We start from the raw sequence: 25,576 nt of genomic DNA, 5'->3' as shown, positions 1-25,576 counted from the left end.
AAATCAGGTTAATTAAAAAAAACGATTTGAAGTGTCTGTTCACACATTATTATTAGTGGTTTGGTTAAATTGGCCTGTAGCATTGTTCCCCTTCTTCTGGCTTTTATTTTGAAAACTCAGATTAACATGCCTTCTTTGAAAAGAACACACACAGACACACGCGCGCGCGCTCGCGCACACGCGAGGCGGAGTTTGGCGAGGACCTACGTCGGTGTCTCAATTCAGCTCAGGGTCTGCTGCTGCATAGCTTCACACACACAACTGTTGTGTTTGACGGTACCGACGCGTGACGAAGTAAAAAGCAGGTCTGTAAATATGTAACCGTACATGTCCGGTAACAGTCGTGTTTCCCCCGGGAGAAGAAAGATGGACTCTGTTGTGAAAAGCACCCAGAAGAAGTTGTGGCTCCGTGGTCTGCTTTGGTGGTCGCTCTTGCTCGAGCTGGCGTCGGGAGGTAACTACTTTTCGACTTTTTTCCTCAATAAAAACAAATGAGAGATAAACTCATTTGATGGTGCATTCAATACCGAAGTGTTAATATCGAAGCCGTATAATTATATTAGTTAACTTTGAGGAGTTTCCTCCAGGTGTGTGCTTTACTGAGGAAATATAATTTATTAGGTTATAACTACCAACTTCAATGGTTCCATTAAAAATGTAATAAAAACCCAAACTTGTTTGGCATGCTGTGATTCCCTTCATATATAGGCAACAGTACTATTTCTGTATCATCATGAGCGTGCCTCCAAAAGCAGGCAGTAGTATCACCTTACAGAGGATTGTTAAATGTTTTCTGTGCGTGATGTTGAGTTACTGTAGTGGTTCACAGCTCTTAAAATGTTAACCTCAACAGAAGTGAATACATTGTGAATGGCTGCCGGGTGTTCATCAACGATTCATAACAGCAACAACAAAAAGTCATTTGTAGCTTTAATCAGCATGAGTTTCTTAAATTAATGAGGCTACTAACATCAGTGTTTACCTCGGATAAATGACTGTGGATAATCCTTGTGTGCAAACACAGGATATGCATGTATCTTACATTATTATAGTAGGCAGAAGAAATGGGACTGTAAGAACAACCTGACTGTGACATAGCACGATCAAATCAATTTATTTTTTAAATGGGTTGAGAGATCTAAGGAGGAAAATGTGTTTTTAATGAGTCACAGTTTCAGATGTACATTGTTTACATCCATGTTGGCATTCATTAGCCTCTCGGGTTGATTTGATCCCCACACTGTGCCGTCTAAATTCACTGTTCATCCGTTCATTGCTTTGCCCCACGGGATAATCAGGAATGATTTCTCTCTGACTCACTCTCACCATATCCTTCATTTATAAATAACTACAGTATAGACATTTGTTTTACTTCAATGCATTTCAGAATGTGTGTATTCCCTTAGTATTATGAAACCATCCACGTCACAGTCAGACAATGCATCAGCGACAGAGTGGCATGACAGTCAACAAAAACCCAAAGAGGCACTTCAGTCAAGTTGCATCTCTGATCTGATGTATAAACTGAGCGCACAGGCAGTGACAAGCACTGGTCTCACCCCTCAAATTAACTGTAAGCGGGTGTTCGCTAAAAGGTCACTGACTTTGTTGTTGAACAAAAGGTTTGTGAAATCTCACCAAAAAAAATGTCCCTGGCGCACAAAAACTGCCCCCTGCAGACATGTAGATTACAGAACAACCTCCAAACGCCTCCTGTTTCTGCTTCTTAAGGCACACAGTAAGGTGTACACAGCTATGTTTACGTGTGGGTATTGTTCTCTGGTAGTGTACTGTGCTCTTTCATTTACATACCCCCCAAAAACATCCATGTTTCAGCATGTGAGTAAAAAAAGCTGAAACAACTAAATTGTTCCTCCATCTTTTTACAGCTTTCCAAGAAACTGTGGGGAAGACCCTTTTGTTTTTAACCAAACATGACGTTCAATCATATGACTTTAACGTCAGCGAGACGATGCCAAAATACAATTGAGCATGCATGTCCATCCTTGTGAATTTAAGGGAAAAATGTCATTGCATTCCTCTTGGCCAGTTTTTGGAAATGCTCTGTCCACAGAGCCAGTCAGACAAATGAACATGACGTTTAAATGAGAAAGGACAGTAAAGTTCAGTTTGTCTGACTCGGGGTCAGAGGAAGGTTAAGTAATGCTGTGAGCCTGTGGGCCAATCAATTAGTATATTCCCAGCTGTATTTAACAGTTGCTAAAGGCACATTACACCAGACTGGTCAGTTGATTACAGTTCATTTGATTTAAACAAACAGGAATAACTGCTATATTTCTATCTATAAATAAATATCTATAAATATGAATACCTAGGTCCGTAGAGCTTTGGGAGGAAACCTTCTCACTTTTTTTCTTTTTGGGTGCACAGATAAGCACCAAAGATGGAGTGGAGGATATGAGATGGAGACAGCAATGTGATGTTCACTGGATTACATGTTTAGCTACTTGATAAGGAAGAAAGCTGGCGGACTAGAAATATATTTATTTGAGATAAATAACTTAATGAATCTTGGTCAAAAGATGTGCACACTTTGTTTTACAGCTATGGGTTTGGTGGTGTGTGTTTTTCTTAAATAATAAAAAGATCAGAGGGTTGAGGACTAGAAGACTAAAATAATTAGTTGATGAAACTGCTTTTCTTTGTCTTCTCTGACAGTAAACTGAATATGAAAAGTTGGTCAAAACAAGCCATTTGAAAACATTATGTTGAGATCTGGGAGATTGTGAGAAATTGCGATTTTTTTAATTAATTAATTATTTGTAGTTGTAATTGTTAAAGATCAACATTTGTTTGTTAGAATAAAGGAGAACAGATGAAATAATTTACATTTCGAATAAGAAAACATGACCTCTGTATGTAAAATGATGTTGCATATAAAGATCTTTATTTGCCCAGTTAAGATGTGGTATTACAGTCTAGAAGGAACAACCGTAGAAAAACAGATTTGTTCGGAGAGACTTCTGAAAGATAGAAATAGATTTGGTAAATATGGGTGATGCACTAAGACTGAGTTATTACTTAGAGAAAGCCTGGGAGATTATGCAAAACAAACTTCAGGCTTGTGGCATTTCTTTTCTTTCTTCTGCTATTCTGTATACAAAGTTATTTCAAAATTCTATTTTGAACTTAAATATGCATTATTTGAAAGTGTAAGTGCGTACAATGTTGTAAGTGACATATTTATTTTGTATTTGTATGTGTTACCACAGTATGCATGTTATTGCATACACTCAATCAGCTCCTGTTGATTGCTGACTGTATTGATACGGCTGAAGGGCTAATTTACATGCTTTACTGATTAAATTGTGTTAATTTATAGTGCACAGTCCATACAGATTGGATTTTGATCAAGCAAAGTACCCATTAGTGCATTAACCCTTTTTAGGAATAACAACAATGCATTAACTCACATTAACTTTATCTAGCTTCCCCAGTGAGTCACTCTGGTCCATTAACAGTGCTAAGATCTTGCCCTGGGTCATGAAGCACAAATAAATCAAAAGTGGAATAGACATGTTACTTCACGGAGGCGAAGATTGTTTGTTAACTTTTTGAATATGCGTGGGAGCTCTGGAGCTCATTAAAAACTGAACTGGTGGTGCCTGGGCATGAAGGCTTGGATGAGAAAGCTTCAGAGTGTGTTAGGCCAGATTACAGGGTGATGTGAGATGGCTGGGAGGCGGGGTAGAAGAAACAGCTGGGTCCGACCGCCACGTTGTTTCTGGAACATGAGACCTCGGACAATGTTGGGACGTCAGAGCCTTTCATGTTCAGGTTGAAGGTTCCTGTCAGGGCAGGGCAGGCCCATACATGTCTGACTCCCATCAAACTCACCTCCACATCCTCTGCCCCAGTTTGTTTGCTGCTGTTGTGGTATTAGTCAAATACCTTTTTTAAAATTCAGTTATATGATTTCGGATAGTCCGTGAACGACTTTCTCTTAAAACTACAAACGAGTAGAGACAGAAAACTGCAATTTTGTCGCAATACACAGGCTGGAGTTTTGTTCCACCCTAAAGGTGGTTATTATTCTATATGTAAAGCTTTAGTGCTTCATAATTGCACTCTTGTCATACTTGAATGCATGTAAAGCATTATAGTACAAACACAGCTGGCCAGGAAGGTTAAACTCAGCAGAGAATCTTACAAGCATCCTTTTAAATCAGGTGCGTGCGTGCGTGTGTGTGTGTGTGTGTTACATACACAGACTCTGCTCCACTTGTAAAGAACAAACAGGATGATAATTAGCATGACTTTTATATCTAAATGTCACATGTTGGCTATATTAAAATCAGAATGCTTGACTTGCTCTGTGTTTGTTGTATACGCTGCTGCTACTGTACTTTCTGTTGCAGTTCTCCTTCATACTCGCAGTGTTAAGCCTTGTTAAGATTTAACATGCTGCAAAAGACAGTGACCACCACATTTGAACACGTATGTTCTTCCTCTTGTTCTCTGTTTGTGTTGTTAAAAAGCTATCCCTCTCTGATGTCTCTTTCTCCAGCATCCTTCTATGGCGACGGCTTTGTACAGCTCAAGGCAACGGAGTTGTCCGACCATAACACGCTCCGCATTCGCTTCCGAACCTCTAGTACCAACGGCCTGCTGTTTCTCGCTGCCGGCCAGAGCGACTACTTCCTACTAGAGCTCCATGCTGGTCGCCTGCAGGTGGGTACATCAATGGCCCCAGCACATGAGCATATGTGTCCAAGCATACATGAGCACACACATGCACACGCGTATATATGTACAGGCATACAATACACACAGATCTTTGTGCTTGACCACATGCACGCGTATAGAAAGACACACTGACCACCTTAAGCTATGGCTCCATCGCAGTTGACAGTGTCAGTCACTCGACAGAGTAACACAAGCAGACAAGCCTGTGTGGTGTGAGCTGAATGTTAACTCCATACCAGTCACTTGTCTCAGTGGAAACTATGAAATTATGAAAGCAGCAGATCTGTGTCTTCATTATATCTGAGTGATGGAGTGATCATTGTGTGATTGTACTTTATATGTCAGCTGGATGACTTGTGACTTGATGCCAGTGCACGACACGTCTGCCTCATTCCTCCTCTGCCAACAATTTCTTTCTTGGTTTATCAGTGCTGCTTGTATGCACTTGCTCTCTGGTACTATAAATCACACTATAATACAATGTTATAGAGGGCCGCAACCAATGATTATTTCTTATATTGATTAACTGTTATTAATTAATGGATTAGTTCATGGAATGTAAAAGAAAACTTGAAGAAATGTTGATCATAAATTCCAAGAGCCCAAAGTTATGTCTTCAAATGTCTTGTTTTGTCTGACCAACAGTCCAAAATCCTAAATTAAATTTAGAATGATATAAAACAGAGCAAAGCACTAAAATCTCAAATCAAGTATTTTATTAAAATTCATTATTTGGCATTTCGGCACAAAGAAATATACATTTTCTGTTGAACAACTAATTGATTGATGGATATATTTCAGCTCTAATTTAATGTTCAGTACTCTTTAATTGTAATGTTGCTATAATTGTGTACCCCATATTAAGTATAGTTGATTCTTCACTTTGTCCAGTCCTGTTGTTATTAACACAGGTCTGTCACCTGCTGTAATACTTTTCTGATATGCAGCCATATGTGTCTGCTCAGTGACTGCAGTGCATTTCGCTCGATTCAATCACAAGAGGTAACCCTAAAAACCAGCCTCCAAAGTTAAGTCAGTTGAAAAGCAAAATGATATTTATTTTATAAACATGACATTTAATACACACTACTGGCAAGTCGGGTGCGCTATTTTTAGCCCAAAACACAAGCCTTGCTGGGAGGATTTAAGGGTGAAATACATTTGTCACCTCAAGACTGCTTCTAAAGCATCCACTAAGCTGCTCTGCGAAGCTAAATCAGCATACAGAATGGACAGAAGTAGGATAGAAAGCCTTTTTATTATGCAGACACATTCATAAGAAACACAGGAATTCCTGAGATATGAATTATAGTTTTTGTGCATTAAATTCGAGAAATCCTTGTGGTTTAGCTTCTATTTGTGTCAGACTTGTGCTACCGGGATTAAATCACACTGAGGACTGTGTTGCATTGTCATACTTCAGTGAGCACGAGGAGTGAACTGCTCGTCCCTGTTCCTGAAACTGGCACAGGTCACCAAATCATTTTCCGTTCAATCGCACAAGTTATCCTCGGGCTCGGGGTCTCATTCCATGTGAGTCAGGCATGAGCGCTTCTCCCTGGAAACCTGTGCATGAATAGCAGGGACTCAGCAGCCAGCAAGCCTTGACAAGCATGTCATCTAAATGCAGCATTAGTTTGAGATGGTGACATGATGCTCAGCGGACATAGCTGTAGGCAAAGAGATAATAGTTCTCTTCCTGCTTTAAATCACAGACAAAGCTCACTGTTATAACAACCGGTGACATCATGGAGTATTAGCAGTCTATATCCTGCGTTTCCTTTTCCAGATGTCACAGTGTCTACAGTTAATCGTTTAGTAATAATAATGTTGTGGTTATAGAAACAATTAATTCATCTGGTACAGATTTTAAGAATATAATTTTAGCATTTGTAATGATGTATAATTATTTTTAGGTTATTAAAATATTATTTTTTAACAATAATGTCTTTCTGATCATACCTAACAGTTGCAACCTGTAGATGCATGTTTAGAGTCATTCTGAGGCTTTACTCTGTGCTAAATGCTAATGTCAACATGCTAACATGTTTACAGGGACAATGCTTACATGCTGCTGTTTAGTGGGTATAATGTTTACAATGTTCACCATCATAGTTTATTTTGACCTGATAATGATGCTAGATGAAAAGATAAAGGATCACCAATGTAATTACAATTCATCCTGAGGGGGTTATGAATGTCTACCAAAGTTTACTTCAGTCCACCCAAAAGTTGTCAGGACACTTTACTCAAAACCTCAACATCATGGCGGTGCATATAGAACCAAAGTAAATAGGCTTCATCCTCTGAGGACCATGAACGTCTGAACCATTTCATAGCAACCATCTAATAGTTCTTGATGTATTTCGGTGTGGACCAACTGACCAAAACAGCCATTCCTAGATGCACGTCGCTATAGTCAATCATATTGAGTGTGGGACATCACAAAAAATATCTATTTTAAAATTATAAACCTGAATTTAAATTGAATCACTGCTTATATAAGTATGTGCGTTTACCTTTTAATACCTGTAATATAGCATGTTTTGTAATCCAAGTTTTTTCTTCTTCTCTTAGTTAAAACTTGACCTTGGATCGGGGGAGCTAGAGTTACAATCAGAGAGAGGCACCCAGCTCAACGACCTGGCCTGGCACTCCGTAGAGGTCCGCCATGTGCAGCACAACGTCACTCTGACTGTAGACAAGAACTCTCACACTGGTGTAAAAATGCCAACCTCCCATCACGATCTCCACATTTTAGATGGGCTCTATGTTGGAGGCTCAGGAGGCCTAGACAGAATTTACCTACCCAGAGACCCGGTTGGCTTCCGTGGGTGCATGGACGACGTGGTCTTCAACGAACACGACTTGTTGTCATCACTGAGGCCGTATACTGGATTCAAGAATGTCCATGAGGTGTCTTTAGGCTGCAGTCCCCAATTCTTTGCCACAGAAGAGGACCCTATTAGCTTCTTCAGCTCCAAAGCTTACATTTCTCTTCCAACCTGGAACGCCCAGCAGGAAGCGATATTTGAGTGTGTTGTGCACACTTCAGCCAAAGAGGGAATTATCCTGTACAATTCAGCCAGAGAGGGGGACTTTGTGGCCGTGGAGATTCAGGAAGGTTTGCCAGTGGCCATTGTTGGGAAAGGTGGAACCAAAACTGAGCTTCGATCCCTGACATTCATCAATGACAGGAAATGGCATACTATCAAGTTGCATTTCAGTTCCGAAAGCCTTAAACTTACTGTTGATGGAGAAATGGTGAAAAGCAGCATTAATTCTCGTTCAAAGGGGCTTCAGTGTAAAGGTTATCTTTTTATTGGAGGTATCGATGACAGCACTAGATCAGAAGTCAGAAAGGTGGAGCTTGTCTCTGTGTCTGGTAAGCATGTCAGAGGAGGTTCCTTTAAAGGATGTTTGAAGAACATTGAAGTCAACGGAGTGAAAATAGGTCTCACCAATGCTGTAGTCACTAAGGATATCTCAGTTGGTTGTGAGCCAGAGAAAGAATCAGAACCATTGACCACTGTGAGTCCGACAAGTTCTCCGGGATCCCTTTTTCACTTGGTGACACCAACACCGTCACTTCACACATCCACCCTCGCGAGGGGCTTGGACAGAAAGTATGGCTCAAATTTTGTGCAGCTCAAAGACCTTGTGGTGCAGGAAGGCAGTCGAGCATCTCTCGATGCCAAACACATCAAGGTACTCTTGGACTTCAAGAAACTTGGCATTCGACAGTCTCAGATTGTGTTCCACATTCGAGAGCAACCAATTCATGGTCAGATAAGGCTTGATGTCGATCAGGACTATGAGGAGAACACCTTTAGCATGTTGGACCTTTGGCACGGACGAGTGATGTATATCCATGGAGGCTCAGAGGAACCCGATGACTTCTTCATGTTTTCAATTTATTCTAGCAGTAGAAAGCAAGTTCCCTGATTATCTGAAGGGCAACAAATTGTACCGCTACAATATTATTGTGACACCCACCAACGATGCACCTGAATTGAGTCTCCCTGAAGGAAATCTCCTTGTCCTGTTGGAGAACTCAAAGAAACGCCTCACCACTGATGTTCTGAAGGCCACAGACATTGACAGCAACTACACCGACCTTGTCTTCTCTGTGCTTGGGAACTTAAACGCTGATGCAGGATATTTGGAAATTGAAAACAACCCTGGCAAGGCGGTGTCCTCATTCTCATATTTAGACTTGGAGGAACTGAGGGTGTACTTTGTTCACACAGGGGTTCGAAACTCAAGGATAGTTCTTCGAGTTAGCGATGGGGAAAAGGTCAGCAATACTGTGGTTTTAAGGGTCATGGCTGTAGCACTGGAGTATAAGATTGGTAACAACACAGGCCTTGAGATCATTCAAGGAGAGTCAGCTATACTTGGTTCAAAGCAGCTGGCTGTGCAAACCAATGCTGTAAAACAAGTTGTAGACATCCGGTATGATATCATTGAACCCCCTCAGTATGGAGAACTTCAGAGACTTCACTCAAGTGGTGAATGGAGGCTTACTGATTCATTTACCCAAAGGCTTCTTGAAAAAGAGCGGCTGAGGTATGTTAGCACTTTTCAAGAAATCCAGACATCCAATGTTACTGATTACTTTAAGAGCAAAGTTCATGTGGCTGCAAGGGCAACCACTGAAATACTTTTCCCAATCACTGTGAAGTGGGTAAAGTACCACTTGGTAAGGAATGTTATGATGGACATGGATAAAGTTAGAAAGGTGACACTGGACTCTGAGTATCTTTTTGCCACAGCTGAAGGTGTGGCCCTCATAGAGGATGAGCTTTATTTTCGAGTTCTCACCACACCAAAGAAAGGGAAACTCCTGCTCGATACCAAAGTCTTGAGGAAGAACTCGACCTTTAGTCAGAGAGATGTAACTGATCTAAATGTACATTATGAGCTAGTAGACAGGCCTTATGAAGATACAAGTGACAGGTTCAAGTTTCAGCTGGTTTCAAAACATGCTGAGTCACAAAACTATGACTTCCGGTTTTCCATTAAAGCTGATGTCAACAGTGTGTTTATGAAAAATAATGGACTTTCACTTCTGGAGGGAGAAAGTAATCTTATCTCAAAAGATCACCTGTTTGCAGAGACTTTGAGTACAAAGGATATGTACTACACAGTAATAAGCAGCCCCACACATGGGAAGCTGGCCCGTATTACTCAATCAAACTCCGATGCTAGCTACGACAACATCTTAACCTTTAGTAATCAGGATATATTAGAGGAACGGATAATGTACATCCATGATGACAGTGAAACAACTCAAGACGAGTTCACTTTCATAGCCTCCACCAGCCAAGAGTTCAAATCCTCAATCACAGGAGATAACATTGGCTCCAAAGAAGGAATGTTCAACATATCTATCCAGCTAGTCAATGATCAAAAGCCAGTACGCGTTATTGATAAAGTTTTCCATGTAGTAAGGGATGGACAGAAGTTACTAACTATAGATGATTTGCGTTATAATGATACAGACTCTGATTTCGATGATGGCGAATTGATTTACACTCGACGTGGAATCCCAATGGGAGACCTCGTGCTGGTTAATGACACTACTCATCGGCTGTTCCAGTTTCGACAGAAGGATTTGGAAGAAAAGCGAGTGCTGTTCATTCACAAGGGGGTGAGCACGGGCAGGTTTGTGCTCTTTGTCTCAGATGGAAAACATTTTGTATCAAGTCTTCTAGACATCAGTGCACATGACCCTTTCTTGAATGTTGGCAACAACACTGGCCTACTGGTTCAGAAGGGCCAGTCAGTAACCTTTTCCACCAGTAATTTTAGTGTCCTATCAAACTTGGACATCAGAAATGACCAGGAGGTCATCTTCAAGTTGGATGAGGCTCCCAAGTATGGAGGACTTTATCGCAATGAAACAAAGGTGGAGTCATTCTCACAGTCTGACTTCAAGGTTGGGCTGATCTCCTATCAGCACAATGACAGCAAACATCTTGCAGACTATTTTAACTTAACAGTGAAAGCTAAAGGTCTTAAACTTGCAGCGAGGATCAATGTGAAGGTTTACCTGGAAAGTCATCAGAGGCCACCCATCGTGCTGCATCACAACATCCTACTGGTGGAAGAGGAAAAACCAGTAAAGATCAGTGAAACTAAACTAGAGGTTAGTGTTTCACAAGAGAGACAGATAAAGAGTTTTTAATTATCAATTTTTAATTTGGTTCTAATAATATGATGGTCATTTTGATTTATTCTTATTGCATTTATGTTTTGATAAAAATTCCCAAATGTGTCGGTCACCAATCCTCTCCTTTACAGACGATAGTAAGTAGAAGACTTATGATTATGATATTATTATTATTATTATTATTATTATTAATAATAATAATGTATATATAATAATAATGGTGTAGTTATGAAGTAAACAACGTTTGTCAGATGATCTAAACTATAACAAAATAACAATATCACACTAATGTTACAATGAAATGATGTTTTTACTGCTCTGTTTTTTAAGGCCTCTGAAGAGGTAGAAACTGAATACTGACCAGTCTTTGTTTTACAATGACACCATGTTACACTGAGAGCAAAATGAAAACTAAACTAGTGACTTTAGTGAACATTTCAACTTTAACCAGTGAATATGTTTTTTTATTGCTGCAGGTCACTCACGAGGACAACCTGCCATCTGAGATTGTATTCACAGTCAAGTTAGCCCCGTCTCATGGCTTTATCCGGCGTTTTGCCGAAGAGGAGGAGCGTTACATCGGAACCAAGCTGTCCCCTGTCGAGACATTTACCCAAGAGGACATTAACAGCGGGAACATCCAGTACATGCAGGTGGTGCCCAACAAAGTAAACGACACTTTCATCCTTGATGCCACCAACGGAGTGACTGACGTCAACAACATTAGGATGTCTGTTGACATCATCCCACGCCTCATCCCACTTCAGGTCTCCAATTTCACGCTGAACGAGGGCGCTTCCAAGGCACTGACCGAGGATGTGCTCAAAGTCACCAATCGACACTTTTCTGGAAACAACTTCCTGTATAGTTTGACTGAGCCCCCGCAGCATGGTCACATTGAGCACTCTCGACATCCCGGTGTGGCCATAACCACTTTCACCAGGAGGCAGGTGAGATGATCTGACAGACACTCTTATAGTCTATTATTCAGTGTGGTGGTAATATTTGTTACACTCTTATCTAACACTAAACCCACAAAGGTCATGTCTGTTTTTTAGATTTCTTTTTTGTGTGTCACGATCGTTGCCATTTTACAGGAGAGGATGTTTTCTCTAATTTGACACATGTTTACATATTTACAGGCATTTGAAAACCTAAACTGCATTCTTAATTAAATGAATGTAAAGCAATATTAAGAATAATTTGATTAAACTGCTTGATTGACGCATGAATAATTTGATTGATTATTATTGTGACACTGAAGCCACAAAGCTCATGTTCTCTGTATGTTTCTGTCATGTCCACTAGTTTTTTTCAAATTTGGCATTTTTACAATGTTAATTAAATTACAAAATGAAAGGAACAAAACATAGCATTACCCTGGGTTGACCCCCTTTTACCACCCGAGCCAGAATCTCTGGGTCTTGCAATTTTCTTCTGCTGTGTTTGTGCTCCTAATTAATCTCTACAATTATTCAAAGCAATGATGTGTTTGGATGTTGCTATGACATGGACCAAGGGATGATAATGAATCATAAATCATTACAGTGTGTTGTACCTGTTTTGAATACATCTTTGCATTGTTAATCTCAGGTGCTCCCTAATATTTTCCATTATCTTTAATTAGGTGGAACACGAATTCATTTACTACGTCCACGACAGCAGCGAAACCTTAGCTGACAACTTCACTGTGGTGGCCAATGACACAGGCCTGAGGAAGCAGAGTGCAGCCCAGACGGTGTACATCCAGGTTTCAGCTGTCAACGATGAGCCTCCTGTTATTACAGCCAACAGGGTCCTCAGGGTGAGTCGGCCCTGCTGCTCTAAATTTAAACTCTGGACTTTTTTTTTTTTTTACTAGCAGATCTGGCACCATAACTTACTGTCAGACAATTTTCATGTGGGCAGTGTTGCAAGTTGCCATGGCTGGCTGGATTAGGGAAGCTATGTTTGCTATGTGGAGGAGGGTCCAGAGGGGCTGGCAGCACAGCACAGAACAGACTTTGACATACCCTAACCCGTCTTGGTGCTGAGGTGTAAAGCTCTCAATCAAATTCTGCTAGTATCAAAAATATAACTACTTTTTGGTGGGTCGGTTGCCAGCAATGCTGCTTCAGTGAATTAACAAGGGAGCTGCTATTTTGCATAGTTTGGGTTGAGTGGAAAGTATTTCAAAAGCTTCTTATGAATACAAAATAGTTTAAATTAAATGGAAAATAACCCACAGGCATTTACACGGACAGAAGGTTTTGCTGCTGAAAATATGTCTCATGAATTTAGTCCATTTCACAGGCATCCTAGTGATGAACGCAAACATGTCATGTCCTCCGTTCTGTCCAGTTACCTGTACTTCACATCTCTCATCACTGTCTGCTCATCCAAAGAAACATGGCCGCTGTATGTGGAAAGAACTTCTACTCGAATACTTTTAAAATATGCAACTCGTAAATTAGATGGAAGTTGTCGTGTGTGTTTATGTGCTGAGCGATGCTGACTTGTACTCGGCTCGAGAGTTGTGAGACGTCCAGCTGGAAAGAGAGGCTGAAGTATAGGTCTCTATTGTCTGTGCAGCGTTGCCCCAAATGCCTCAAATTCCTCTGGGATCCTGCAGACTCGAGAGAAGAGCGCCTTTTAAAGTTCACTGCACTGAAGAACATCTTCAGTTTAATTAAAGTAGATTTTAATTTGAAAACTTTGAAATTATTTTTGAAAGGGAACTGTTTATGAGCTTTGGTTATAGTCACTGACCTACTGGTCTGCACATATTGATGATCGGTTTCATTCAAAGGTGATCGTTAGACATTATTTTACTAAATCTGTCCACAAGGTGGCGCTCTGCCACTGCGCTTCATGAAACTGGTACTGTGGAAGTTTTTCAGAGATTTTCTTCCAAACACTTAGTTATTTATTTATTCCCTCATATCATTTGTTTGAAAGTTAGTTTTGAAGCAGCTTTGATATTGATATTTAAAAAGGACTCTTATAGGATGTATATTCATAAATGATGCCACACAGAGTCTTTACATGTTATATAAGATGGGAAAATGCTGAATAAACCCTAACTGTGAAACAAAACAATACAGACAAGAAACCTCATCCAGTGATTTCTAAGTTTAATATTAATTAGTTAATATCTTTACTCTGCCAACAAATAACTCAAGTTATCTCTCTGTTCTGCAGAATCTGCAGTAAAACCAGTAAACTATAACCCACTACAACATAGAGCTATGAGCAGTCTCCAGAAAATGAGTATTTATCTTATGTGACAGCAGGAGGGAAGCTTAAGACAAAGATTTGTTTTACATTTTGAGCAGGTGAGATACAAAAAATCACATGTCTATTAAAACAACTCAAGAAAAAAAACCTAGCAGTTAAATACTCACAGGACTTACTTCAATTACAAGATGTAAGATGTGAGTTTTGTTTAAACTTGTCAGCAGCCTGATGAGCAGCAGACACCCCGTCATGTGTGAGGGATTGATCTCGACTCCAAGGGGCTGTTTGTGCAAATTGATCTCATGTGTCTTTTCTTTGAATTTGGTGAGTCACACTGATGTTGTTCCCCAGACTGATCCTCCTGTTAAATGGGAGGTTATTGGAGGTGTAGTCATTCCCCGCTGGATGAACACACACTCGCAAGTCTTCACATGTGGGAAGACGTTATGCTGTGTGACTGATGCGATGTGTGTGGTGTTCCCATGTGGTGGGTGAGCGTGGGGTTTACGGGTGCTAATTGAAAAAGTGCCCGATGCTTCTGTTCCAGTCAGTAACACCTAAAGCCAAGAGAGGCCAGCTCACTGCCAGTTACACACAAGCTTTTAACTTAGTTATTTTAGGGTAATTTAAGGGCCATGTACACTCCTGTGTCACACAATATTTGGTGCTTTTAAAAGGTAAAACCCACCCTCAGATTCTCTCACACTCATATCATGTATCATAAGATGTTTGTGAGAGGCTTTAAATGTTTTGTAATTGCACTCACTTGTCTGTAACCTGTAATTCTCACTTCTGTGATCACTGACATTTCTCCATAATCTAACTTTCAGAGAGCAGCGGTGGGAACTTGCCAATGACTTGCTAGTGAGCTCCCGTGTTAACACTGAGATGTTTATGTGATATCACCCTTTATATATACGTTACATATATTGTGGCTGCGTTGCACATCCGCATGGCCTTCTAAAAAAAACAGCTTGAACTCATTTGTATTAAAAGGACAGTCTGTACTTTGCACTTCACATAAGAATATACTCCAGACCATGAGCTCCAACCAGAGTGGAATTTGTGACCATACCTAACGAAAACTAATAATTTCTTAAAGCTGATATAATGAATATTTTTATTTTGAAGATGGGTCAATTGGCTACAAGTACTGTGAAAGATGTCCCTTATAGTGACAAGCCTGCAGATTTACTTCCCTGCAGTTCCCCTCAGTTTCATAGAGCATCTCTCAGCTGGTTGTTTTGTTTTCCGGCCTCCATCTTCACCGTCTTGGTTCACTTTCACAGCTCTCGTCAGCGTCATTATCAGCCACAGCAGGCAGCTGTTTTCAACAAGAAAGGCTCTAAAGACTCACTGTTAACACCTGTGCTTTTCCTATTATGTCAAGATGTCTGCTGTGGAAAAAAGGCCTATTCAAGTTATCAGATTACTAAACTGTGGAATCATAACCTGTGTGAGGGACAATGGCATGTTATGTAATAGTTTCCAGGCTGGAGTGTGGAGGCTCATCCTTTGTTGTCAAGTGTCTGCGTGGTTCAGTAGTTTTGTGCTCTGTGTGTCAATGAATTCCTCTGTTCGTTTGTGTTCGCTCGAGGCTTTTGAATCTACATGGAAGCGGGTCCTTAGCTGTGCCTCACCAACACTCTGCAGTACACCCAACTGTGTTTTACAGTCTGCATTGCTATATTTAGTCCTGAGATGTCCTTCATTTAAATGATGTTGTTTAACGGGACGCTCAAAGTGGTTTGTTATTGTCTTTCCATCTTTAGGTGCCTCATTTGGAGGTTATTTTTATAGCAGTTCTGCTTGGTTGGATAATATACTGCACAGTGGAACATGAGGAGGGAAAAGAAAGGAAGAGTGAAAACATGTGAAATAGCCTTGGAGCTGGACTCACACCCGCAGCATGCTGGCTTCATTGTATGTGGTGATGAATGACAAGGACACATCAGCTGTTTCCCTTGTGTCTCGCTTCCTTTTCAATTATATTATATCTGAGCAGAAAGTTACGTAGCTGCTTTACAAGTGCATTTACCAAATGAGCAATCCACGACACATAATCCTGTCCTGTCCTACAGACAATCTTATTTAATATCTTTAAATTAGGGGCATCCACAAATAGAAAACAAGCTTTAATATAGCAGGTCTTTTTTGTCCCAAGGAAAAAAAAAAAAATGTATGACAGTATTTTATACCATCCATCAAAAATAAATGTCAAACTGACAAATCCTGTTAGCCCCTGCATCATGTCAAACAAAACGTCTCTGTGCCCTCATGTTCCTGGAGGTCTATATATTCCTGGAGTTTACAGATGGCACCTTGTCCATTGTGTGTCCAGGTTTGGGTGTCCTCAGTGACGGAGATCAGGCCTGAGGAACTGAGAGCGCAGGACCTGGACACCCCCTCAGACGAGCTGCACTTCATGGTGATCCCACCCAGCAACGGACACCTGGCCCTGAAGAGTGCCCCCATGAAGGCAGTGCTCAACTTCACCCAGGAACACATCGACCTGGGACAGCTACTGTTTGTTCACAAAGGTAAAATCTGTTTTTCTATCACCTACTGAAGTTTAAACCTTTATATCCCCGAAGAAGCCTGAAGAGACTTTTTTAATCAGAAAATCTTGCAATTCTACAAACAGCATAAACACAGACAACAGAGGTGAAACAGGTCGTACAGAAGAGATCACGACGCCATAGACGTATGCCGTAGTTCCCATCCAAAATTACAAACTAAAAACACTATTGATAAAAATAATAACCGACCCCAAAAAAGCTGAAATGTGATGACAATAATATTTATATTTTTAGTAATTTGTATTAAAGAAGAAAACAACAGTTGCCCTTTAAAAAGGACTGGGTGATAATTCAGTACTTTTATCATTTATTAACTTTGAGCAGATTTGTCATATCATGCTGTCATTCTGCCATTAAGCAGCAGCCAAACTGTAATATATATATTGATATTGGAAAAGGATCCCTTTTCATATTGTCACATGGAATTACATCATATTGCCCGGTCCTAAATATAACCTGTAATTAATTTCTCTAAATGTGATCGGTGTCTTTGTATTCCCCCGCATGCTTTGGATTTAAAGCAGTAATATCAAATGTAATTTGTGTGTGTTTTTCAGATTCGAGATAACTTGTTGTTGTTCCTTTTGTGTCCACTAGAGGATGCTGTTGACACTATAGTTATATACAGTAGTTATGCCACATTGGTATCATAGTCTTCTGCAGGAACAAACTTTATTTTATATTACTTACAACACTAACACAGACAGACTGGTGGGGGGTGAAAATACTTCAAAGTCTGGGAACTCGGATGTAAAATGCTGCGGGAGCTCTGTCAACATGTGCAGGTCTCAGATCTGGTTTCTGCTGGCTGTTCTGATTCATATCTACTCTTTCTTTGCCTGTACTTGTACCACCAGGAAGGTTTGCAATGATAGTGTGAAAGAGACTCTCCCCAGCCTATCTGAGTTGTTGTTTTTAAAGACATACACACACCTACACAAGTATTAACAATTTATTAATAAGGATTTTTAGCTTGCATTGCAGTTTTTCTTGAGAGCAGCATTAGGATTGCTGACCAGGTACTTTTTTATGAATATTTAGCAGAAACCAGACGCAGCTTATTTGCCAGGAACATGTGAAAACATGTACTAAGAAAACTAAGAGGCTGTTTGTTTATTCATTGCAGCAGAGTCCTGTTGACAGCTTTTCATTTATTTACTTTTGATTCACTGTATTTCCAGGTGCCATGTCTGGAGGATTCAACTTCCAAGTCAACGATGGTGTGAACTTCACTCCCAGGCAGATCTTCAGCATCACTGCCAGAGCTTTAGTTCTCAGTTTAGAGAAAAACCGTCCACTCAAGGTGTTTCCAGGTAAATCGCTCTCTGAGTAGAAGCTTATCCTTAAAGGATAATTATTCTATATGTTTTATCATTGTCAAAGAAAGCCACCAATGTCCTAGTCTGTGTTTTTTCTCTTCCCTCCTCTGTGATACTCAGCATCAAGATGTTAAAGGTCACTGGTTTTCTATGAGTACAAACCAAACTTGTTTTCAAACCAAACCTTCGGCCTGTGCTCATCCTCTTGTATCTGGGTCGTTGTCCATCATCACAATATGAGATCACAGGATTTTCAGAAGTATTTTTCTTTATTTATATGCTTTTGTGTCGAAATTACACAGCTGCTTCCTGAAAATGAACTGAAACTATTTTTGTCCGCCTCTCAGTCATCCACTCACACAGGCAATGTTTAGTTGTACTATTAATACCCATTAGCACAGTACTAATTTCCTCTTTTTTGCTTCTATTGTTAGGGCTCAGGTTCTGCATTTTGTAATATTGAACCTGCTTGTATGTTCAGCCTGACTTCAGTCTCTGCTCAGAATTCCTTTTGCTAAATAATTCAGAAAATTTCCATCAGCCAAGTCATTACTTACATTACCCAAATACCAGACTGGCGAATCAGCGGATGTTTTCATATACCTTATGCTATTTTTAGCATGCTGGCTTTCGTCTGCGTCTGTACGTTTCTAGATTTTCTGAGCTTTCCAGTCGTCTGGTTTGTGAGTTAGAAGGAAAGGATATTGTGAGGGCAGCAAACTGCCAACTGGCACGCTCTGCTGAGCTTCCCAGCCACAGGGTGAGTGGGTACTTGAAAAGCTGTGCCACTGTCTGTCTGAGGCAGCCCTGTTTGTGCTTTGTGCCAGGCGGGGCAGAGGGGGGGGGGGGGGATTGGGGGCTTTAACTGACAATGAAGGGTTTTGATGGGGTGAGGGGTGACATGAAACACTTTCACACTGTGGAGGTGAGATTAATGTTTTTCTTCTCCCTTGCAAAATCCGCAAATGTCTGGGTGCTCTGTGTAAAATTGTACAAAGACTCCTCACTAAACGGTTGCATGTGCCTCATTAGGAAACCAGTGTTTACCTGAAAGCATTCTGACAGGAAGGCATTGTGTTGTTGCCTGCAAATACCACAGAAGACTTCTTGGTACAAGGAAATTTACTATGTCAAGCTCTTTTTGAATACACAGAGATCATTATTCCATGCAATGCTTTGTTGTACTGCTACACGACCACAGTGGGAGTATAAGGGCAGCGTCATGCAATGTGTTGTCCGACTACGTCGCAAAGCAAAAGGGTTTATAGTTTTTCCAAATGGCCACGTTTGAAGGTGGAGTAGTTTTTTAATATGAAAGATGTAGTGGGCAGTACCCTTTTTCAGCCTTAAGTAGTGTCTGCAGGTCTTCCTTTCAGCCCCCATTCAGCCACAACAACCTTTACTAAGCGCCTTCATCTCCAGTGGAAATTGCGCCCTGGAGGATAACGATGCTATCGTTCAGACCGTCTCTCCTGCAAGACATTCATCGTATATAGTGGAGCATAGTGGCACCTTAATGATGTTCTAATATGGATTAGTCCCATGTTGCTGTATTCTTCTAATCCCTTGTCATCATTATCATTTTATAGATGTTATCCCATATGCCTGAAAAACATGACCTTCAAGCGGTGAATATTCATGGCGTGTTGTTTGTGCAGCATGTTTATAGCATGTCTCGCACCATGTTTTTTCCTACACCAGTCTCAAACTCCCAAAGTAGCACACGTTTCTATCATCTCTCAGGCATACAGTAGACTACAGGAGTTCCGGAAAAGTATTTTGATTGCGTTAAGTATTTAAATTAGATGCCTGTGAGCAAGTTGTACATGTCTAAATACTACCGTCACAAAATATAAATATAGGAAAACCCATCTTGAGCAGATTTAGAGCAAGATAGGTTTTCATTGTGAGAAGACAAGAAAGCCCGTCTTTCCCATGAGAGACGGACATGGATGTGGGAGTGTTCGCGACATGTGATGAATGAATTTCACTATGCCTCGACCTCTCCTTCGCTCCATCAGTGCCTTTCATCATTTATCAAAAGTCTTTTTTTAGGATCTTCACAGTGGCGGCGGAGCTATGGAAATCTGTGTAACGCATCTTAAGAGGAATAAACGCTCTCAGTAGTCGGCCCCTGTCATCCTGCACAGGAGATGTGTCTCTTTACATTTTCCCCAAGTGGAAGATTTCTGCGCCTGCAAGGAGCTGATCCACTTTTAATTCCTTGTTTGGATTTTACTTTATGTAACACCCCGCACTGCAGTTGGACAGTTCTGTAAAAAGCCTCAGATGTCTGCAGTGCAGCTCTAATTTCACACATCAAAGGACTCTCATCGGTCTATTCCAGTGCTTGTTTTGCATAATTTGGTGTCAAAAAGATGTGAGACGCTTCCAGAGGGGGAAACTTGCTACATTTGATGCAGCCACACAAGATTTTAACAGTTAGTTTGACAGCTATAGTGAACACCAGACAAAGAAAACTAATTTTCCTGACGGATATAGTTTCACGATCAATTATGCAAGCCAATTCACCAGCAATGCTCTTAATTCAATTTCACGTCTTTCCCTCCCCCCCCCCCCAGGCTCTTCTACTCTAATCACAAATGAGCATTTACAAACAGTGACCAATGATATCAGCAACACCTCAAACCGCATCGTTACATTCAGTGTGATCCGGCATCCTAAACTGGGGCGTCTGGTGATGAGGCAGCCGGATAATTCAACAGTGGACATCTCCACTTTCACACAAGACATGGTGAGTGAAGAGCTGGAGGCCATATCAACACTTTTCTCTCATTTTACATAAGAATATAAAAACAATGAAATAAGATTAGACATTAGGGTTCCTCTATTCATGAGGAAAGTTTCCAGATTTCCACGATATGAATAATAGATATTCTGCATCCTTATTCAGGAAATTGACTTTGCACTTCTTTAGCTGAAAGGAACATGTACGGCTTTTATGCAATCAATTATTTCTGATGGATTATGATCTGACACAGTTAAAGCTGTGTGCACTTTATTTACTGCTGAGCAAAGCAGATTTAAATTGATGATGAAATCGTATACATGCTGTAGTCGTGTCTTCCAGAATGGTGAAGAATTATTTAGGCCACTGAACTGTTTTAACAGTTGATTAAGCCATCAGTGCACTTTACGGATGGCTGATCTTCATGTTGTGCACATTTGTTGATGGGAATTTATTTTTGGATGTCGGTTTGCCTGAGGGTCTGTGGTGTTTTTTTTTTTTACCTCAGGTGGACAAGAAAGAGGTTGTGTACATTCAAACCCCCATCGAGTCAGTGGGCTGGGAAGCGATGGACGCCATGACCTTCTCTGTGGCATCACCGCCTACGTCTCTGGACAGCCAGACCTTCAAAATTGACATTTCTTATGAGAATCCTGGACCTGAGTACAACACAATCCTACTGGCAAACAAAGGTATGAACAATAGTCTTGCACTAGTATGAACAAGAGTGAAGCGGGTATGATTTCTACTACGTCACATAGAAATGTTGACTTTATAATATGTGAAAGGTTAATGTAATATAAAAGCTATTACAATTCCTGCTGAGGGTAACATAAAGATGTCTTCCAATTTTCATGGCAATCCATCCAATATTTGTGGAGACATTTCAGTCTGAAACAAAGTGGTGGATCAATCGAGCAACAGACTTGGGTCTAGTCCACACATACACAGGCTGACCACACCTGCACTGTTTTAAATCTACATCCATATGAAATCGCAAAAATACAATTAAAGTGCTGTAAAGGCCAGTGGGCTGGTTGGAACACGCATATATTAGTCTCATTCAAAACCGGCAAACAAAACACTGCCTATGCTCTTATTTATGTTTGTATTACTTACATATTACTAAGCTAATAATGTTGAACAATGTTGTCCTTGGTGATAACATAATGTTTACGTGGTGCTAGGTGCTGAGGTGACAGAAGGGGAAAGTGTCGTCATTGATGAATCCAAGCTGGATGCCACTAATCTGATGTCCAAGCTGCCGACCCCTCAGCGGAGCGCCCATGAGGTCTGGTTCCAGGTGACATCTCTGCCTCAGCATGGTGTCATAGTGGTAGGCGAGAGAAACCTCACCAAGGAGAAACCTAACTTCTCCCAGTTCATCGTCAACAAATACGGTATCACCTACAAGCACGACAACTCTGAGACAAACCATGATTCCTTCGTATTCAGTGCGTGGCTAAATCCTAAGGGCAAAACTGCGCAACGCCCCCAAGATGACATTGATGTTGTTGAGGAGTGTTTTAATATTACAATCACACCTGTGAATGATCAGCCACCTTTGCTAAAAACTAAAGCTCCATGTCTGAGGGTAGTACAGGGGGATACAGTAGCCCTCAGGCCTGAGAACCTCAAAGTTGAAGACTTAGACAATCCTCCTGGTGATATTAAGTTCTCTGTGATTAGCAAGCCAAACAATGGTTACCTAGCTCTAGAAGGAAGTTTGAATGAGTCCATAGAGGCCTTCACCCAAGCCCAAATCAATAACGGAAGTGTCTATTTCATCCATGATGGAAGCTCTGTCACGGGGGTGTTCTACTTCAGTGTCACGGATGGCCATCATAAACCAATATATAAACTCTTTAACCTGGAAGTGACAGAAATCACAGTGTCTATGATCAACTGCACTGGATTGACACTGGAGCAAGGCAAGACTTCAGTATCACTGACCCAAGACAACCTTGCTGCTGAGACCAATGGGAAAAACATCACCATTCACTACAAGGTGACAAGGCCTCCAAACTTTGGCAAACTTTTGAAAGACAACCAAGAGGTGACACAGTTCAAACAGGAGGATCTACAAGCTGGAAGGTTGTCCTACCACATGATCTCCCTTTCCTCTGCAGAAGACAGCTTTGAGTTCACTGCCTTCACCTCAGAGGCAAATGTGACTGGGAAAGTGTTAAACATAACTATCAGACCTTTGATCCAGGTTGGCCAAGGTTTGAGGATTCCCAATGGGATTGCTGTCAAACTCAACACTAGATTTCTTAATGCCTCTGAACTGGCTAATATCAGTGATAGTGACCCTATATTTGAAATGATCACCCATCCTAAGTATGGGAAGGTGGTTTGGACAAAACTTAAAATGTCCAAGAAAGATATACCAGCCGAGTCCTTCACCTTTCAGGAGGTGATGCAGGAGATGGTAGCCTTGCAGCTGAATGCCAACATGACCGGAGTCCAAGAGCTAAATGACTCACTGGAGTTTGTACTGAAAGCTAATAACATCCAACCTGCCAAAGGGGAATTCCACTTTACAGTTGTGCCATATGATCCAGCACTTTTTCCAACCACAAAGAGTCCCATCCCAACCACTTCATCTGTTCCTCAGACACCTTTCCAGACTTCCAGAAATGGAACTGCTTCTCCAGTCTTCTCCACCCAGCAAACAAGCAAAAACCAGCAAAAGTTCAAGGCACGCAACCGCTGGGGAAACTCCAATAGAACGAGCATTTTCAGCACGACTCTTGGCAAGCCAACACGGGGAACAGAGGATTTTCCCTTTAGGAACACACCAGTCCGTGTAGAGTCATACCCTCAAAAAACCTCCAGTCCGCTCATGGTTATCTTACCACTGCTGGCCCTGCTGCTGCTTATCATCATCTTTGTAGTCCTGGTTGTCTTTCTCCGACACAACAGGCAAAGGAAGCAAAACACTGCTGCACCAAACGAGCCACCGTCCACTGGTCTCCCAAGCAGTCAGTCCTACCAAGGTCAACCCCAGAGGAGCACAACCGTTCCCACAGTGACTGTCACTCCCTTAAATCCCAGCTGCCCAGGTAGCCCTGTGTTTGATCGGTTATTCACATCAAATCCTGGCTCATCTTATAACACCATTGATTCAAACATGCTCTTAAGTTCTTGGAGTAATGGTTCCCCTGCGTCATCGTCCCAGATTATTAGAACCGCCACTCCCACTCTGCAGATGAATCAGTACTGGGTGTGATCTTCCACAAACCAACTTGTAGCTCCAGTATATGTGTTGGAGAATACCTGTTACAGGTTGTAATAACAAATGGGGTTGTGTCCTTAAACGGGACTGCAATTAATTAGCTTAAAGCTGCATTAATCCATTTATGTTTTCTTAGTAATAAACCAAATGAGTGTCTTGTATAACATTTCACCCATGGTGACAACCTCACTATAACAGCTCTTCAGCTGTATGGAGCTTTTTAGTTTGCTGGATGTATAATTGGGCAAGGTTTTGCTAAAGGCTTTCGAAATAACAATTTATTAAGACCATAATACTGTATGTCAAGGCTGTGCTAGTTTCTTTTTTTTTAGGTTGTCTGCCCCCTAGTGGCCATAAATGTATTAATGCAGTTTTAAGGATGTATAAAGCAGGAAACTTCTATGCCCAAAGTTGTTTGCTGTAAAATAATAACCGCCAGGACAGCCTACGGTTTCTTTGCGTCTCACACAGTTTTACAACCACTGCTGTTTATTGAGTTGGAGGGACAGACTTTTTTTCACCTGAGCGTTTACAAGGTGATTATCGTCGTGGTACATTATAACCTATGTTTGGTGCCTAACTTATGTTTAATCACTCGCATTGTCATCTGGTCCTCATGCACGTTGAAGTCTCTTCCATTGTGGGTTATAATCATCAGAGTGGAAGGTGGTGCTAAGAGCAGCTTGAAACTGTGAATTACTAAGACTGACACTGGCACAGAGATGTAAAGTCTAAGCATTTCAATTGATTGTGCAGATTTTATATTGTTGTTATGTATATTATATTATAGTATATTAACTTTTTGTTACTCAGGTATTTTGTTAACAGTCATTCACTTCATGTTACCTTTAATGAGGGTTGCATGTTTGTAATAATTGAGGTCTTTGTTTAACATTACAGGATTGAATATTATAAAATTAGCAGTATTGTCACAAATGTGACATTGAAATGGATTTTTTTGTACCACTATTAAAACCTTGTTTTTAAATAGCCCTGATCAAATCACACTGGTTAAAAAATAGTAACAGTTTTTTTAGCAGTTTTTATTTTATTTTACTATGAACACAGTATTTATATATTTTCAAGAAGCACGTATGAAAAATTAAGGCACTGATCTTAAAGATTACACAAATCTGAACGTTATTCTACACACACCTCCGTGTTTAAGATTCGAATAGTATGTATATTTTGTAATCTATTTACAGATCAGATCGGTGGAGAAACAGCAGCACAAGGAGTGCATTCTGTCAAAGTACTGACGCTTCTTTTGTAGACAAATGAACTGCTGGTATTTATATAAATGATGTTAACTCTGTTAAGCCTGTTTCTTGACATAATCTACTGTTGGCCGTGGTGGTTTGACACTGTAATGATGTATCTACTGTAAATGAAACTGACATGTTCCGGCAGGCTAAGGGAGATGATGAAATTGCTGTCAAAGAAAATCACTGTAATATGTTACGAAATAATTTTGTACTGAAGAGAAGTGTCTATCCAGTGTATTCCAGTCTCATCTGAATGATGTAACCTACTATGTAACCGAAGGGTCATTTTTATTTATACCATATTTTTATTAAACCACTTTAAAAGGAA

General features: G+C 40.6%; 1 protein-coding gene across 1 annotated transcript; it reads left to right on the top strand.

The window, feature by feature from the left end:
- Positions 1 to 179: 179 nt before the first annotated feature.
- On the top strand, positions 180 to 25,576 carry cspg4ba (chondroitin sulfate proteoglycan 4ba). The gene is given in 11 exon segments (XM_029440308.1): positions 180 to 454; positions 4,529 to 4,692; positions 7,285 to 8,646; positions 8,648 to 10,858; positions 11,359 to 11,832; positions 12,510 to 12,686; positions 16,440 to 16,638; positions 17,859 to 17,990; positions 20,579 to 20,751; positions 21,254 to 21,437; positions 21,933 to 25,576. Coding segments are annotated over 11 exon segments (7,248 nt in total). The 5' UTR covers positions 180 to 327; the 3' UTR covers positions 23,978 to 25,576.

This window comes from Cottoperca gobio, chromosome 9 (genome assembly GCF_900634415.1).
Source record: "Cottoperca gobio chromosome 9, fCotGob3.1, whole genome shotgun sequence".
Classification (NCBI taxonomy): domain Eukaryota; kingdom Metazoa; phylum Chordata; class Actinopteri; order Perciformes; family Bovichtidae; genus Cottoperca; species Cottoperca gobio.
The sequence above is the reverse complement of the archived record's forward strand: the minus strand, read 5'-3'. Positions and strand labels throughout refer to the sequence as shown.